The sequence below is a fragment of the Alosa pseudoharengus genome, unplaced genomic scaffold, assembly GCF_046254945.1.
Source record: "Alosa pseudoharengus isolate Yale_2024_CS ecotype anadromous, Long Island Sound unplaced genomic scaffold, YU_APseudo_1.1 YU_APseudo_1.1_scf_7, whole genome shotgun sequence".
NCBI classification, from domain to species: Eukaryota; Metazoa; Chordata; class Actinopteri; order Clupeiformes; family Clupeidae; genus Alosa; species Alosa pseudoharengus.
This window is the reverse complement of record NW_027468859.1, coordinates 37,375,693-37,394,061: the sequence shown is the minus strand read 5'-3', so window position 1 is coordinate 37,394,061 and position 18,369 is coordinate 37,375,693. Positions and strand designations below refer to the sequence as shown.

Here is an 18,369-nt window from a genome sequence, read left to right as displayed (position 1 = left end):
TCTTAGCTCGGGTTGCTTAGAGGGGCTGGTGGCCTACTTAGTGGTGCAGCAGGGGACTCACCCAGACAGTGCTGCTATGCCCAGCCACCCCCCCCCCCCTTTCACCCTCAACAGGGAAATACCTCTTGGTAGTTAAAGGGTTAGAAAGTCACAAGAGTGAAGACTTATACTGACATATAACCACAGGTGCCTGAGAAACACTGGCTGTACTTTCCTATGGCAGCCACATGGTTTCGTGATATCATTCCGGCCTCATTTCATCTGTGAGACTTTAATGGCTTGCATATGTTTCGTCTTTAATATCTGTGGATGTCTTATTGAGTTTCAAATAGATCAAAGTACATAAACGCCAAGGGAAGACAAACACATAGTGTAAATGCCTGATCTGTATTTATAGACAAACAAATGTATGCAGGGAGGTCAGATTTATAAGCAAGGGTGTGCTCTTTCTTTCTTCTGAATCGTTTGGTCATTCTGCAGTGGCTGGGGAAGGGTCTTTGTAGTCACAGTTATACATGTTCAAAAGAACACACACATTGTAAAAAGATTTAAACATGTAACATTTCATATTTATGTTGCATAAGGTAAGGTAATAGTTACATATAAGTTATCATCTTCTCCTGTAGTGTCATTGAAATTTATGTCACTGAAGAGACCCATCATAGTGAGTGGAGAGAAGTGGCCCCTGGGGACCAAACCGAATGTTTCCATTTAGTGACTAAGGGCCCTATTTTTGTTGTCTAAAACGCATGATCACTAGTCAAAAGCTTATTTAAATTTAGTAGGATGTCCAGTCCACATTGGGAGTTTTTTCATTATCAACAAGGCGTTCCTTTCTTAAGCAGTCATGGGTGTGTCTTGGGCGTAACATCATTCAAACCAATGAGAATGACATCTGTCATTCCCTTTAACAGCGCAACTTCAAACAGCGCATCGGTATTGATAGTAAGTTGCGCATTTGAAGTAATCTGCTTGCACACGAGACCATATGGAAATCATAATGGATTACGTTATGTTAAGGTCAAAAAACTGTTAAGGGTTCCTTTAATGTATTTCGGCAAGTACATTTTAAACTGCTATAATGTAATTCCCTGATTTTCCGTCTCTTTGCCCCAAAAATGGTAAAATTCCCTGACTTGACTTTCCAAAATTCCATAATATTTCACAAATGTTACTTGTGTAGCCCAGTGCTTATCTAGTGCATCATGATGAGAGATTTGTTTACAAATTACAGCAATAAATGAATATTGTCATGCAATTTTTGACATGATAATATTCATATCATGCCATTTTTGGCAATTTTTACATATATACAATTTCTGAAAGCCTGCCTGTGTGCTATGGGGTTGTATGACATCGTAGCCTTTCTAATTTTGAGGGGCAACCTGATTCTAGGTTAACAGGCATATGACCTTCTTTTGGTATGGCAGCAATGGAGACATTTTGGTCCCTGAAATGTTTTGACACTAACATGTTGTATTTTTATAGCTGGAGACATTACTCAGATATGAGACCAAGAGTTTAACCGTCGCAACAGTAGCAGCAGTAACAAGTCAGGTAAATGTCATTATAAGTGAGGGCACTTTCAGTCACCCCAAATACATGGTGCAACTCAAGATGGTAATACAGTTATGTGCAGAATAATAGCAGTGTGTTTTAAAAAAATCAATAAAGCTCAAAATCCTTAGAATAGCTGTTAATAATAATTAACTAAATAATATAATATCAATGCATTGGAAACACTGCACATTCAATTTCAAATCAAAACATGACCGAAATTGATCAAGTTTGTGTTATACCTTTACAGAAAGTGAAGAAAAAGGAATGTTAGGCTGTTCAAAAAAATAGCAGTGTTTGCATTTTTCTTTTCAAACTCAAACATTTACTGTATGAACTGAAAAATGTCTTAAGAGTTTGCTTTACTCTAAATCATTGCACTAATATCTAGTTGCATTACCATTATTTCTGAGAATTGCTTCACATCTGTGTTGCATGGAGTCGACTACTGGCACCTGTGAACAGGTATTCCAGCCCAGGACGATTGAATTGCATTCCACAATTCCTCTGCATTTCTGGGGTTTGCCTCAGAAACAGCATTTTCGGTGCATGTGGGTCGTTGGACAAACTGTCTGCGGCCCCCATGCACTGAATTCAAGCCACAGTACACTGTGAAGACAGTAAAGCACGGTGGTGCACAATTCATGTTATAGGGATGTTTCTCACACTGTGGTGTTGGACCTATTTATTGAACACCAGGGGCTGTATTTTGCAAACTGGCGCATGGCGTAAAACTCGTTTTCCACCCGCGCAAAGTTTATTTCGGTATTTTGCACGTTTATTTTTTAAACAATGCGCCCAGAGGTGTGGCAATTAACAACCTAGGGAGGGTCCTGGCGCATTGTCTAAAAATCACTACTGTACACCTGGTCAGAAGTCTATGGCGAGTTGTTTATATGTTATTTTAAGAGCGCATTGCCAACAGTCATATTGGCAGGTGCACGCACCATCCTTCTATCATTCATGAACGCACACCAGCGCACGTCCATGCAAAACATTACAAATTGCACAATTACAATGGGAAACATAATTAGAATGAAGATATTACGAAATACTGTACATCTCATGATGAGTAGTAATTCACCATCATTTGCAAATTGGTAATGACGGTTAAAAGTGATTAGGGGAGAGGCGAGAGACACATATGGAGCACAGCTGAAAACGCACTGTCACGAGATATAAGCAACTCCTCTGCAGGATAAATGTTGTTTTGTTCAGTCATTTGAGCAATATTTGGGTAAGTGTTGCTTTAGTCTATGTTTTGGTAACCCATTGTCAGTCAATAGTGAAAGTAATTGCATCTGTCAACTGTCTTGTCGTTGACTGACACCTTGGTGAAGTTAGTTTCACTTTGCCAATGAGTTCAAATAATAGATGAGTGCAAATGCATGAAGGCTATGCTAGGTTTTAGTAAAGCATGGTTTAGTGGAATTCCATACAGTCTCGCAAGCAGCCTCCTTCAAATGCGCCGTTGAATGCCAAAATACCGATGCATTTATTTGACATATCGCGCTTTGCGTCGTTAAAGGGAATGACAGATGTCATTCTCATTGGTTTAAATTATGTTATGCCCCAAACACACCCATATGACTGATTAAAAAATTAGTGACGATGCACTTTAGAATGTCATGATAGGGCCCCAGAGATCATGGATCAGCCCAACGTTCCTTTTTCTTCACTTTCTGTAAGGGTATAACACAAACTTGGTCATGTTTTGATTTGATTCTAAGGATTTTTAAAAATAAATATTTTTTAAAACAAACTGCTATTATTCTGCACATAACTGTACATAAAAAGTTGAACTTGCTTATAGCTACTTTTAAAAACAACTTCTGCTTCAAGTAATAATCGAAAGCACAATGGCAATTTTGCCTTGCTGCTGCTCCTGACAGCGTTTTGGACAGGCACTGGTGTGTCTTGTTTGTCTTGCTACTCTAAACCAATTCTGTGAGGTTTTCAAGTTAGTCAGTCATGATTAGGTTGAAAATTAGGTTGCATTCACGTATTTGGGACATGTTATCGGAATGGACTCTTGTCATTATGATCATAATTAAAAATGTAGAATGTTATTGAAATCTATTCATGTACTTCCTGTGTGATGCCTTCTAAAAATACTCTGCTGAATATAATAAGTATTATCTGTAGGTCATTAAAAGCAACAACACACTCATCAACACAACACTCCTCCAGAGTCTACACTCTTCTCTGTATCCATTCTGCCCATTCTGCCCTTGTGCAATGTGTCAACTTTCACTGACCCTTGTTGTACAACGTATAACAGTCATTTCACAGACTGAATGTTGTTTTCGAAAATTTACTTTAGTTTCTGTTTTGAAGCTCATTTGACAGCCACAATTACTTTGAGTTAAGGCATAACAGAAGGATCCACAAAAAGAAGCCTTTGACTTGTTGTACAGTAGAAAATATGGCATGTCATGTCTGAGAGAATCTTTCCTACATGTGTTAATATAAAATTGTTTCTACTATCCATGTCTTGATATAATATAGAAAAAGAAAGAAAACTCCATTTGGACCCTTACAAACAATGACCATCTTTATTTAGCTGTTTACAACAGTAAAAAGCATGTATATTTACAAATACGTGTTTTGTAATATGTTTACAAATGTTACCTACCTGCAACAAGTCACATGGCTGAGGTGCTATGTGGAGTTTTTTGTTTGTTAGTTAAAAACATCCAAAAATATCCTAGAAATATGTACATTTGTGAAGAAACAACCTCTTTGATGTAATGTCAAAATGTCTTTCCTGCTGTGTTTTCCAAATATCACATAGACTCATGGAGCCCATACAATATGTCTTCACTTCTGCTATCTTGGCTAGCTAACATTAGCTACAATAGCGTTTATGGCTTAGTGCTTTCCGTTTCCATTTCCATTCAATCGCCATAGACAAAACTCTCGTCCCACCTTGCAAATCGCTGGGACCCGATACCTCATGGTCATGGCATTTCCTTCTTTGGAATTCCTGTAGCTGAGCTGTGTGGGCTGGTGTATGCCAATTTTGTGGCATATTACACAAATGCTGACGCCATGTGTTACGAAACATTGGGGGTTCGTTGATCTGTTTTCAGCGGTCATTTCAAGTTATGGGATTTGCATATGAAGAATGAACAATTGGATTTTAGACGGATGTCCGTTTTACTCACCAAGCTATCATTATTCAACTATGCCAAGGTAAACATAGTTTTGAATTCTGTAAAACACATTTGATATGCTTCCTTGACTCAAGATGTGTTTCCATGATACGGCTTTCCTCCCAAAGTCTCAGCATAAACATAAACTTGTGTCATATAATTGGGAAAACTCAGACACACAATATTAGCTTTTACCTAATTTCCATTCCTTGCCTGGATGGAAGCTTTGTTTGTGTTAAAAGTTCTATTGAGTGTTAGGCTGAATCTCGATGTCCCCCTTAAGGTCTAAGTCCTGAACCCTAAGACTTAACTTTTTATAAGTGATTGCGTTTGAGAGGTTGTAAGGGTTTCATGGCTGTTGTTAACTGATGTTTTTTTTTTTTTTTTAAACTTCCAGCCTCGCTTTGGGTAACCTTGTGTTTCGCGTCATGAATTGTGGGTAATTCCATTCGCTAAAGTCTGCACCAATGCCAACTTACGGAAAGGGTGAGAGCAAGCCCTCATGCACTTCACAAGTCTTTCATTAAAGTATGTGAGTCTGTGAGGGGGACATCGAGATTCATCCATTGTCAGTGCGCTGTTCAACTATACTGTGCGCTTTGCTCAGTGCAGCAAATCACTATTGGAAGTAATTTGTTTCAGAGTGTGGTGGTGCTGTTGTCGCATTGCATCTGTGTTGACTGAGAGAGTCAATCCTGAAATAGCTGTTCCATTTCTCTGCAACTGAAAGTGAATATGTAGCCTACACACTTAGTCTAAACCACAATGCAAAAAATCCTCAGACTCTCTGTTGTCGTAGATGAGGTACTTGATGAGTCGTCCAGGCAGAGGAAGGCTGGTCATTCTCCTCAGTCTCTGACGTCCTACCCACTGGCGGATCTTTACTCGGCACAGATGGAGCAGGGCGGAGGGTGGTCCTAAGTTTCAAGGACATTTCAAGGTCATTGGATTTTTCAGTGCTGTGAGAACTTTTTGGGAAAATGTCCGTCAATGAAGGTTAAGCACAGTAATCCATTGGTATATACTTTATAGACTCAACCAATAAGGTAGTGTACTTGTGGGAACATAGCTTATGGCAGTGTTTCTTAACTGGTGGGTCAGGACCCAAAAGTGAAGTATGAATTTACTTTTGTTGAGGACAAGGGACAGAAACCCAAAGTGTGTGGTGTGCAGTGAACTGCGGGCACATGAGAACATGAAACCATCAAAACTAAAACAGCAATGGAAACAAAGCACACTGTCAGACAAAGCCGGCAAGTACTTTGAAAGGCAACACAGTAGTTGAGCACTTGGCAAATGTGCCTAACATCAGCATGTTCCACACAAGTACAGGCACTTTCAGCGCTCTACGCTACCTCCTAGTTCAACGCATCAGTTGGCTTAAGTGCTAAAATGACAATAGGAAATTGAAGGTCCCAAGGCCAGACCAACACTGGCATTTGGAACATCTCAAGTGCAGCCAATGAAACACACAATAATCATTACATTATTTTAAAGCTGGAGTTGGCAAGATTTTTTTGATCATATTCACTGAAACCGACACTATGCTCTGACACAACAACATAAATCCGCCGGTTTTAGAAAAAACCCCGCACTTCTACCTCCACCTAGAGCCTGTTATTTGTTTTGCAAAAATCCACAGCTCCCGTTTTTTTTGGTCCAATCAGAGCAGGGCAGAGCAGAGCAGATTGAGATCTGACCGTCAATCACAGTCTGGTGCAGTCTGGTGCGCACTGACGAGCACAAACTCGATGAGAGTGTGCTCGGTGGTCGTGGGGGAGGGGCATGAGAGTTGTAAACATTCAAAATTTTGGCTAAGTCCCCTCAATCTGTCAGACTTGCCAACTGCAGCAAACAGTGCACTCACTCAACTTCATTATGCTAGAGTAGAAATGAAAGGTCAGTCATAGATTAATTTTCCAAAAGGTGGACAGCCATCAGTTGATTAGTTTTGGGTTCAATAGCCATTTGGACATAAAATGAAGACTACCAGGAAGGAAAAGCACATACTTGATTTGATGTATTCCCAGTCCTTGTTGCTGTCCAGAAGTTCAATCAGTCTTGAACACAATTTCACATGACCCACATAATCTAAGAGGAGATCAATTATAGGTCCAGCCCATGGAGAGTGAGAAGGATCTGCCATCACTTCACAGAACTGAAAATAAAAATAAAAAGCTCAAAATTTGGAAATACTTGGCCAATAACCCTGATTTACATACATTTATTTACATTTACAGAAGGTTATACATGAATTCAAAGAATACTTTCCCCCTGACCTGTATTGTTGTGGTATGAGGATCTTCAGTTCTATACATGTGCAGAGTATCCCAAGTGGGATGTCTGATATTGACAGGAGGATGTGGGCCATTTCCATAGACACAAGTGAAACAAGCACTGGCATCACATCCATTATCCAAAATGAGCTTGAACATGGGTCTATACTTCATACAGAAGAGGAGCACCCCTGGGAAGGTGGTTGGGTGTGTTGGCAAGCAGGCATTCACATTTGCACCATGCTCCATCAGCAAGGATGCCATCTCCATATTACCCTTCCTCACGGCTACCAGAAGAGGGTTGAAGACATCCAGATTGGGGTCAGCACCAGCCTCTAACAGCATGGAGGCTGCTTCTACGTTGCTGCTGCGCACCGTGAAGTAGAGTGCTGTGGTGCGACGGTCCTCATACATCATAGAATAGTCCACTGACAGCTGGGTGTTGACATCACAGCCTGCCTCAATGAGAATCTCCAAGATTGCCTCTCTGTTACGCTCTGCTGCAAGGTGGAGTGGACTAATACCACTGCGTCTCACAACTGATGTGCAGGTATGTGGAAGCAGCAGCAACACAACTCTGTCCAGACAGTGAAAAGAAGTTGACATTAAATGAAGAGGCTTTTAGCAGCAATGGAATAGTGGTAACACTTTATTTGACTGGTGAGTTCATAACACATTCATAGCAGCCATAAACTGCACATAAAGCATTCATGACTGTTTCATGAGACATGACTCAACATTCATACCAAACCTTTCATGAATGTGGAAGACAGAATGACAACAACTTGACAACAAGTCCAACAAGTCCATCGCAAAGCAGCATTGCCTTTTTTGTTCCAAATCTCTTACCTGATCACATCACATCTGAGTCAACAGGCTACTCCAGTGCCAAAAAGTCAGAACATGGTCAAGCAAATAATTTTTGTTTCATAAAAATGTATTTGTTTTATGATGTAACCTTTGCAGATGATTTCTAATTTTTTGCTATGGGAATGTCCAACCGCTCCAGGTTACACAAATACGGGTCAGCTGAATGTATAGGCTAGTTTACCTCCCAGTGTTAAACTCTGTGATTACGAATACTTCACAACTTGTATAGTAAAGTGACATTTGATGTAGACTTCATAAGATATTCATGAAATATTTACAAAGGCTGGAGTGATTAAATTAATGGTTTCCAGGTTACACAAATAGGGAAAGGAACAAAAACGGCAATGCTGCCTTGTGATTGTTGGACTTCCACATTCATGAAAGGTTTGGTATGAATGTTGAGTCATGTCTCATGAAACAGTCATGAATGCTTTATGTGCAGTTTATGACAGCTGCTATGAATGTGTTATGAACTCACCCAACTAAATCATTCATTACACTGGCTACCAATTACTTTAATAGGTCTCTTAAACTTTTGGTGCATAGCACGATAGCAATAATGGTTCAGTCACTATACAACTCAATAAACTTGTGATAACTAAAAAAGAGCATGTAAAGCAAATGTCTTTCAATGTATGCCTTTAATACACCGTTAGTGGCTAGTTATAAGTCGTTCTGATTAGGTAATTATAACCGTCGCTAGCATGGTCATATAGGATTTTTTTTCTTTCTTTCCGTCATTAACTTTCTGAATTTTTGGTCAACAATTCCTGGGGCATCAAAACACCGGGGTACATGAAACATGCTGGACATGTACTGTATCCCCACTAGACTTTTATGGAAAGTAACTATTTGGTCCCCGGGGGCAACCCCCTTGCTTTGGGCAGTTGGGTGCTGCCGGGCAGTTTTCGGTAAATAACTACCGAATCGTTGCACCCAAGATGACTACATTTTTGTGGTATGTTGATCTTAAGGGGCTAGGCTGCATCAACTTAGCCCATAACCACTCATTTGTAATGTTGCAACCCCCAACCCGCCCCAATAAAAAATTAACATGCAAAAACATGCCACTTTAATCACCACTATTTTCAGCTGAGATGTACACCACACACACACACACACACACATGAACACCACGCACACACACACTCACTTACTAACACACAGCAGCACACTCACTAACACTCAGAAGCATTTATTTTTGCAGAGAGAATGTGCAGCACCGAGGGGCTCTCATATGTTGTTCTGCTATGTGGTACTTCTAGTTAGCACTAGACCACACAGAACCTGTCAGCCTTGATAAAGGTAAATGATCAAGCTGTAGGTCATCAAGTTGATTTATGTGTGTCCTTACAGCAACTGCGGCCAATGTGGGTGTGTAATTTAAGGGAGGTGTGTGTGTGTGTGTGTGGAGGGGGGTTGGGGGGGTTATGGTTAGAGGTGCACCTGGTCTTGACAGTCTTGGTCTTGACCTCAACTTTGTCAGCCAACAAAGGTAAATTATCAAGCTTTGGGTCATCAAGTCGATTGATGTGTGTTACAGCAACTGCAGCCAATGTGGGTGTCTAATTTAAGGGATGTGTGTGTGTGTGTGTGTGTGTGTGTGTGTGTTGGGGGGGGGGGGGGGGGGGGGGTTGGTAGGGTGAGCAGAGCCATATAAAGGTAATGTTCAATTTTTTCCCAACAATGGCGGCAAATGGAAGCCTCAAATAGTTCCCGAAAGTTAACAATTGATAATAGCAGCAGTGCAGTTACAGACTGTTTGTATCCAACATTTCAGACTCAGATTTACATTATTGGCTCATCCGAATAATAATAATAATAATAATAATAACAGTAACAACAGTAGCCTAGTAGTAAAGTAATAGTATTAATAACCTAATTTTAATAATAAACTATTTATGTATAGGCTACTATGACAGCTTTTCTGCTGCTCAGTTTTTATCAGTTCCTTATCAAATAAATTAAAAGAGGCTAAAGCCCAATAAATGTGCCACAGATAATAACCTAATATAAGATAAACCTTGCCTATAGGCCTACCATTTCAATTAGGCAGCACTAGGCAACACCACGAACGAGCTGTCATTAAGTTTTTGCGTTTGTAGTCTACAACTTTTATGACGTGACGTGTCTTGGGCATTTAGATTTACCATCATGTCAACATAGTTGTAACGTTATGCGCAATGCTCATCTAGGCTATGGATTTAAGTGGTTTAATTTTAAAAAGGGCAGCAAAAGTGGGAAGTGCAACTGCTTCCCCAAAACAATTCCTCCATAACTGTGGATTTAATCGTTTGATATGTGGATAACTTTCAGTGGACTAAACACATAAAAGGTAAGATTTTGTTATCACAAAGCTAGCTGGTTCATTAAAATGTAATATGGCTAAGCATATTTACAGCCAACTTGTACTTGCAACAGTGAAACTGAGTTTGTTGTTAACATTGTTGGTAACGTAAACGTTTCTTCAGTTAGGAGCAGGACTGTTTTTTTTTTAATTTTGCATTCATTTTCATTGGCAAAAGCTGGCCTAATATGCATGAGAGAACCTAGATTTGAGGGAGCTGCAGCTGTTAGCATCAGCACGGTCATATTAACACAGCAGGGCACACTAGCCCAGTGATGGCTAGCCCAGTGATGAAGGATCGTGTAAAATCCCCATCCCCAGAAAGTTTCAAACCAAGCTTGCGCTGATGATGCATGATCACTGATCAAATAGCTATTTCCTGACACGATGCACACCATTCCCAGGTGCTCACCTGTCTGAATCTCAAGCTCTTTAGCCTAGCATCTTAATGCTGTTCACAGCACGGTGAATGACAAAGATGACAAAATGCTGTTCATGAGTTCATAGCCTGGTTATTTATCGAAGGACTTACATGTCACGTTTTATTATGACCGCCGCGCAGCGAAGCGGCGGTCATATAGGTTTAGTCAGATTTTTTTTTTTATGTCCAAATTTCCGTCAATGAGTCCCGGGACACTGAAAGACCGGGGTAGACGAAACTTGGTGGGCATGTAACCCCATATGGATAGCATGGAACCATCGTTTTTCGTTTTGATCTGTAGCCCCCCCGCTGGACTGCACCCCCCGAAAGGAGGGTAGGGCAGACACAGTTTTCTGTGAATATCTCGAGAACCGTAAGGTTTAGGAGGACCATTTTTTTTTTTGTAAGTTGATCTCAAGTGGCCATGTCAACCCATTCCATAACCACTCATTTCATGTATAGCGCCACCTAGTTAAACACAAAAAAGTAAAAATGAGGTGTTGTAATCGCAGGTATCTGTGACCTAACATAGTCAAAACTGCACGAAATTGGAAGTGTAGGATCATTATGACACCCTCTGAATGCACGCCAAGTTTCGTGGAATTCCGTTCATGGGGGGCCACACAATAAATTAATTTATGTTACTATACACCAACTGGCCTGTAGGTGGCCGGAGACAGTTTTCTGTGAATATCTCGAGAACCGTAGGGCCTAGGAGGTCCACCTTTTTTTTGTATGTTGATCTCAAGGGGCCATGTCAACCCATCCCATTACCACTTATTTCATGTATAGCGCCACCTAGTTAAAAATTAAAAAGCAAAAATGTTGGTGTTTTCATCACAATATCTCTGGCTGACATGGTCAAAACTGCACGAAATTGAAAGTGTAGGATCATTATGACACCCTCTGAATGCATGCCAAGTTTTGTGTACTTTCATTCATGGGGGGCCTTACAATAAAATAATTTATGTGTACATTTAGTGACGTACACCAACAAGGATTCCCGGGACACTGAAAGACCGGGGTACACAAAACTTGGTGGGCATGTACCCCCACATGGATAGCATGGAACCGTCATTTTTCGTTTTGATCTGTAGCCCCCCAGCTGGACTGGACCCCCCGAAAGGAGGGTAGGCCAGACACAGTTCTCTGTGAATATCTTGAGAACTGTAGGGCCTAGGATGACCATTTTTTTTCCGTATATTTGCCTCCAGGGGTCATGTTAACCCATTTCATGTGCACACATGTGCACAAACAGATACACACGCACACACACACATTCACAGTAATCATACGTATGACATATACTCACACAGTAGACATATGTACGCTTCCATGCACAGGCACATACGCAGGCACACACACAAGCACGCACACACACACACACACACACACACACTCACACACACACACACCCACACACATAACATAAACATAACACAAACAATCAAGAATTTCTCAGAATTATGAACAGGCAAGATGGAGGTGGGGTTGTATAAAATTAATTTTACATGTGAAATCTATGAACTAATCATGTTTTGGGACTTGTTGTCTAGCAGATACCAGTGAGAATTGAGTGTGGATAATGCAATTTAGTGAGACAGTTAGAATCATATAGGCCTTTCAGCGTGATTTATTTTTGTGGAAAAAATGTGCTGGACTGGGCGGCGGTCATATTTTGTACCGCTCTGCGGTACATCTAGTATTTTATTATGATCACTCGCATTACCATGGGTTACTTAATAGGTAGGCCTAATGCTACGGTTAACTTAGAATGCCCACCATTACACTGGAGATGTTAAAAAACGTTTAAACTTGTTTTTATTCTCCCGCGACGATAGGCTAGGCTTGGCTAGGTAATTCGCTCATTAGCTCAGATCAGTGACTACCAAAGGAAACGCGGGGTAGAAAACTCAAACAAGTAATGTAAGACTAGCTGTGTTACAGTTTCTCGTTGCAACAAGCTTCACAGGAGCTCCATGCGCTTTTGTAGGCTACACACAGTCTCAAAAACACTGTTCACTTTTCGAGTCACTGTACGAGGTCATTTATTTTATATAGCGATAATTTAGATACACTTATGGGGTGGGTGCAATTGCATTTTCTAAAGAATCTCCCGTCTTGATTTTGTACAGAAATTAATATTAAATGACACGTAAAAGGGCGGAAAAAAAGGTCACCTTATATAGCAGGCTAAGATATAAGGTCTGGAATTTAATTTAATATTGTTGTAATGGTAGGATAACTACATAGTTTACACAATAATTACACTGTGTTATAAATATTGTATATCAATGCATTTATTGACTGTCAATTACCCAAAATCGTGGCTCTGTCTATTGAACAGTAGCAGAGCCCGTCTACGGAGAGCCTGGCCACTCCGTATTAAGTCCCATTGTACCGAATTTTAGTTGCAGTTCCACCAGATTTCCACTGGGGGCGATCGCCATGAGTGCAGAATGAATGGGAGTCAATGGAGCTAGACGGCTAAATTTGTCTCTCACCTGATTGTCGTTGACAAATCTCAGATTTGATTGTAGTTTGTATAACTTCAACATGGGTTATAGGTCAAAAGTTGAACGAACGAGTACTTATGTCCTTTTGTTTTCTTACTGGTTGGGTCGTTGTTGCCCATAACACGCTAGCATTGTGCTAATGAGTGACGTCATTGACACGTTTGAAAGGCTTTTAAGAGACTTTAAAAAATATAATACTCAACCAAGTGTATTTTCTTTGCCTCCCCTTTCGAATACAATATTCAAATGACTTGGAAAAAAATTATACCCCAGGAAAAGTGGATTTTGAGGGGTACAGCTCCATAGACCTCCATGCATTCTGCACTCGTGGACGAGCGCCCTCATGTGGAACCACAGAAGGAACTGCAATCAGTTCAGAAACCGGAAGTTTTCCGAGAGTGGCAGTTCTCTCCTTATTAGACATTCTCTGACAGTAGCCTATTTAATGCATTCTAATCCATTGTCAATCACTTCCGGGAACTAGTTGAGGTTTACACAAACCACGTGACCAACGGAATTTTGAACACCCATTGTCGCAACTCTACCTTTATATGGCTCTGGGTATGAGTGTTTCACAGTTTAAACACATCTTGAGACCACTCACCGCACATGTCCATTCTTTGATGCAACATGAAGAGGGGTCAGTCCTGCTTTAGTTGTTTTGTTCACATCTACTCCTCTGGACAGAAGCAGCCTCACCACCTCCTCATGGCCATTCTTGGATGCTTCATACAAAGCTGTTGCTCCATCGTTAGCTTCAGTGTTAATATCTCCTCCTAAAACGTACGCAAGAGATGGCTCATGATACGGATATGGTCCGGATACGGATATGGTCGTAGCGCATGCAATAGGCCAGCGCTACGACCATATCCGTATCCGGTCGGCAAAACGTCAAATACATCCTTCTTCGAAAGGATGTCCAACTCCTCCAAAGTTGACCCCAACGCCGATTCAAACAACCACTCTTCGTTCGCCATAGCCACCTTCCTTGTTGTTCACCGTCGCAGGACTGTCGTTATCCTGTTAAGCCCGCCTTAAGACTCTCTATGACTCTTTATGAAAATGTTACAAACTTGCCTGGATGAGGACCCAAGATTACTCTGTCCTCGTGATGAGGATGGTAAATGAAGCAAAGTTTGCTGAATGCTCCTCAGATTTTGACCAGAGTTGTCTTCTATGGTCAGATGACATGAACATTTCTCTGTCCCACCCCCATCTCTCTCTCTCTCTCTCTCTCTCTCTCTCTCTCTCTCGTCTATCTTCACTGTCCTATAATCTGCATAAAAGGCAAAAGCCCCAACATATATTTACAAAAAGAATGAAAAATGTTTTGTGTATTTAATTGAATCAGAAGACTTTTCACAGAGACAAACTCTTTAGGGTTCCCTCCTTTCGTGGAGCTGTCGTGGGCAGCCGTGGCCTACTGGTTAGCGATTCGGACTTGTAACTGGAGGGTTGCCGGTTCGAACCCCGACCAGTAGGAACGGCTGAAGTGCCCTTGAGCAAGGCACCTAACCCCTTCACTGGCACTGCTCTGGGATTAGTGTGTGTTTCACTAATTCACGGATTGGGATAAATGCAGGGACCAAATTTCGCTCACGGGATCAAAAGAGTATACTAAATACCCCCATTCATAAAAATCTTTCTGAATTTCCTTCAGCTCCTTCTCACATCATGCCAGATGTTTTCTCTCAACTGCATTTAGTTTAGTAATAGTCTTAATCGTGAGTTAATGAGTAATAGTGCTCAAAAGGAATCACTGAACCCTCTCAGAGTAAAGACTTCCTATAGGGAAAATTCTTATAGGCAAATAGTTCAGAATCTTGATGAAACTCACCACATGAAATGAAGAATCTCAGTAGTTCTGTGGATCCTATCATGGCGGCTGTGAACAGCGGATCAATCCCATAACTGTTTTTGGCCCCTATGTGCGCTCCAGCTTCCACCAGTAACTTACAAATGTTGACATTTCTGTTTGCCACTGCTTCATGTAAAGGAGTCATTCCCTTTTCACTGGCCCTTGATATACTCCCTCCAGATTTCAGAATAAGCTTCACCATCTTCTCATCTTCCCTTTCACAGGCTGGAACACACAACAGCAATTGTTTAGACATAGGATCAGACATATTTAATTATTGGTGTCTGCTGTTAGTGTTTTAGACATACTGGAAACAGATATAACTTTATTTGGTCTAAGTCTGAAAATACTTACTAACTGTATTTTATTTTTATACCTTTGAAGAGAGCTGTCTCGCCTGTTGTTTTGGCTATGGTAGGATCTCCTCCAGCTGCAATCAGAAACTGGGCACATGAAAGATGTTTACAAGCAACGGCCAACATCAGAGGGGTTTGGTTCTTGTGGGTGCCCTTGTTGATTAGTTTAGGAAAAGCTATCATTTGTTGGGACAGAGAAACAACAAATTAAATGACCAGAATTCTAGTAGTGTAGTGTCACAGCCATAAAAAGAGAGTGTACAAAATAACAGTACGCTCTTAAAACAAATGTGTTTAAAATAACACAACTTGTGTTACTTTTAACACATCTCTATGTCCAGATAGGGACAACACAATTTGTGTTGTTTCTAACACATTGCTTTTGTTAAATGGATATAACACAACTTGTGTTGTTTTTTAAAATACATTTCTGTCCAGATAGGGACGACACAGTTTGTAACACATTCGTTTTAAGAGTGTACCTACCTACTACCCACAATGACATCAATATTTACTCAATGTGAAAACAAAATTGTTTTTCAGTTATACCTTTTGCCAGCACCTTCAAACACTCCAAAGAACCCTCGTATGCAGCCTTATGCAAGTGTATCCATCCTTCCGTATCTGGTTTGCACAGACTCTCAGCTGGCATTCTGCATACAATTTTACTCACTGTTTCGGCATCATTCTTCAAGATGGCAGAATTTAATTTGGCTATATCACTGCAATAAAAAAGTAATTTCCATTAATTAAAGGTTTTGTGTTAACTAGATAAATGGGTGATTAGTGTACCATAGTTACTAGTGCATTCTAAAGTGTGAGATGACTTAGACTTGAAGAAGCAGCCGTAATACTGCAGAGCCTAAACATAGTGATTCTTTACTCCACAGATTTAACTGTAACCTCCAAGGATTTCCTTCTCCTTTTCCATTCAAGTATCTTCTCCCTGTCTCCACTAAAGAAATGTTTACTTCCCTTTTCCTCACTTGGGACTTTACTGTTCAGACTACTGTCAGATAGAAATAACAGAAGTTGTGCAGATTAGTGCAGAACTCTAGAAAATTCAAACATATAGGTCATAAATTATTATGCCCATTGTCATATTATAAATAAACTTTTGATGATTTTCAAGGAATATATTGCCATAAACCACAATCAGCAGTCCCAACAAGTTGTAGAATTGGTTCAATTATAAATATGACCAGTAAAATCATACTGAACCCCCAGAGGCAGCTGGTGGAACTGTACACAACACACACTAAGAGGAAAGCCCTACAGATAGTCCAGGATCCTTTTCATCCACTACATCCCACTTTTGAAAGACTCCCTTCAGGAAGAAGATGCCTACATCAAGCAGAAACATTTTTAAGAAATCTTTTATACCATCATCTATTATTTTGCTAAATCAATATAATCTATGAGTTTTATGATTAACTGATATTATTTACTGCTTTTTTATTGACATCAACCTCTTTTGCACATTTCCATGTCTCCATATGTTGTACTTGCTGTGTAGACTTGCTTGTGTGTGCTATATGTTGTACCTGCTGTATAGTCTTTGTGTGTGTTTGCATTATGTTGTTGTTGTTGTTGTACCTGCTGTGTAGTCTTTGTTTGTGTCTGCTTTATGTTGTACCTGTTGTGTAGCTTTGCTTGTGTGTGTTACATGTTTGTGGGGCCAAAGATGAATTTCCACAGTAGTGGACAATAAAGACCTCTAATCTTCAACAGGAGAGAGGTGACAGTGTAGGAAATGGTATAAAAACCTGCTCAAATCGACCACTCAAGTTGAACCTTACAGTTCTTGAGATACAGCAATTTTGGGAGAATTTGAAGACACATTGAGCATAATAAAGAAAATTCATTGTGGTTTGCAGCAGAGCCACCTTATAGATTTTCTTCAAGTCAGGTACAGTTTATATAGTCATTAAGAATTTGCCTATTTGATTTCATAACATTTTACCATTGGCATCCTTTTTTCAGTGAGCCAATTGGCACCTCATGGCATGTTAGCAGAATTAGTGAAAAACAATTACACACAATTCTTACGTGTTTTGTGGGGGGAAATAAGGAATTGGAAGAATTGGAATACAATGTTTTTTTTTTCTGAATGGACCCCTAATGATCTTTTCTACATGCAGCACACCTACAAAGTTTCACCTCACCTGCTGAGATTGTCTGTCTGGGGTGGAAGTGCAGGGGGAGGGACATTCAGAGTGTGTATAGCATCTGGTCTCCTGGCTGCAAATTCACTTTGGACCACATGAAATGTAGGTATGCGGACATCTTGAGAGGGCACCAACTGCGTTTGTGTAGGTGGTGAATATGCCGACTGATGAGCAGGTTGAGAAGGACCGTAGGCATCTGTTAGGCTTCGTTCAACAGCCAGCTGAATCAGCTCTTCTTCAGAAAAGTGACTATAGACACTATAGTCTTCAAAAGCTAGGTTAGTGGGAATTTGCCAACTGACACTAGAGAATGCCATGGTGGGCTACACAAGAAAAAAAACAAACACTTATTTTTTTCAATTTCCAATTAGTTCAGTTTATGGATGACAGTGTGATCATCCACACATGCTCAGCAATTACACAAAATATTTAAACTTATTCACTTAGTTTTGAATTATAAGGAAAGTAATATGTATAGACTTGTGTTGCCTTAGCAGTGATACAGAATAAATATCATTTCAGCTATACATGATGTGACAACAACATTGTTTGTGCAATTGGTTGGGGACTTCTCAAAGCGGACTATCAAAAAATTTTGCCTAATTAACATAATATAACATCATGCAGGATTCAGCAGCACAATTGGCTGGAAGCAGCCGCAGTACACACAACATGTTCTACACGGGATCTGTAAATACTCTCACACCCCTCCCTCCTCAAATGCCAGCAAAAATATGCTGACGAGGACAAAATGCACTTTACAGGAAACTCAATGTTTCAATTTCATCTGACAAGGTGGGTTAAACATACATTTATTTTCCTGAAGGTTAATGGCATCAACACAT

General features: G+C 40.3%; 1 protein-coding gene across 1 annotated transcript; it reads right to left on the bottom strand.

The window, feature by feature from the left end:
• Positions 1 to 5,462: 5,462 nt before the first annotated feature.
• LOC143109321 (ankyrin repeat and SOCS box protein 2-like) lies at positions 5,463 to 17,841 on the bottom strand. The gene is made up of 8 exons (XM_076271975.1): positions 17,522 to 17,841; positions 15,906 to 16,078; positions 15,377 to 15,532; positions 14,980 to 15,225; positions 13,747 to 13,918; positions 6,992 to 7,565; positions 6,723 to 6,870; positions 5,463 to 5,629 (listed from the first exon to the last, which is right to left on the bottom strand). Exons 1-8 carry the CDS (start codon positions 17,839 to 17,841, stop codon positions 5,463 to 5,465), a joined length of 1,956 nt encoding a protein of 651 aa, XP_076128090.1.
• Positions 17,842 to 18,369: the final 528 nt, after the last annotated feature.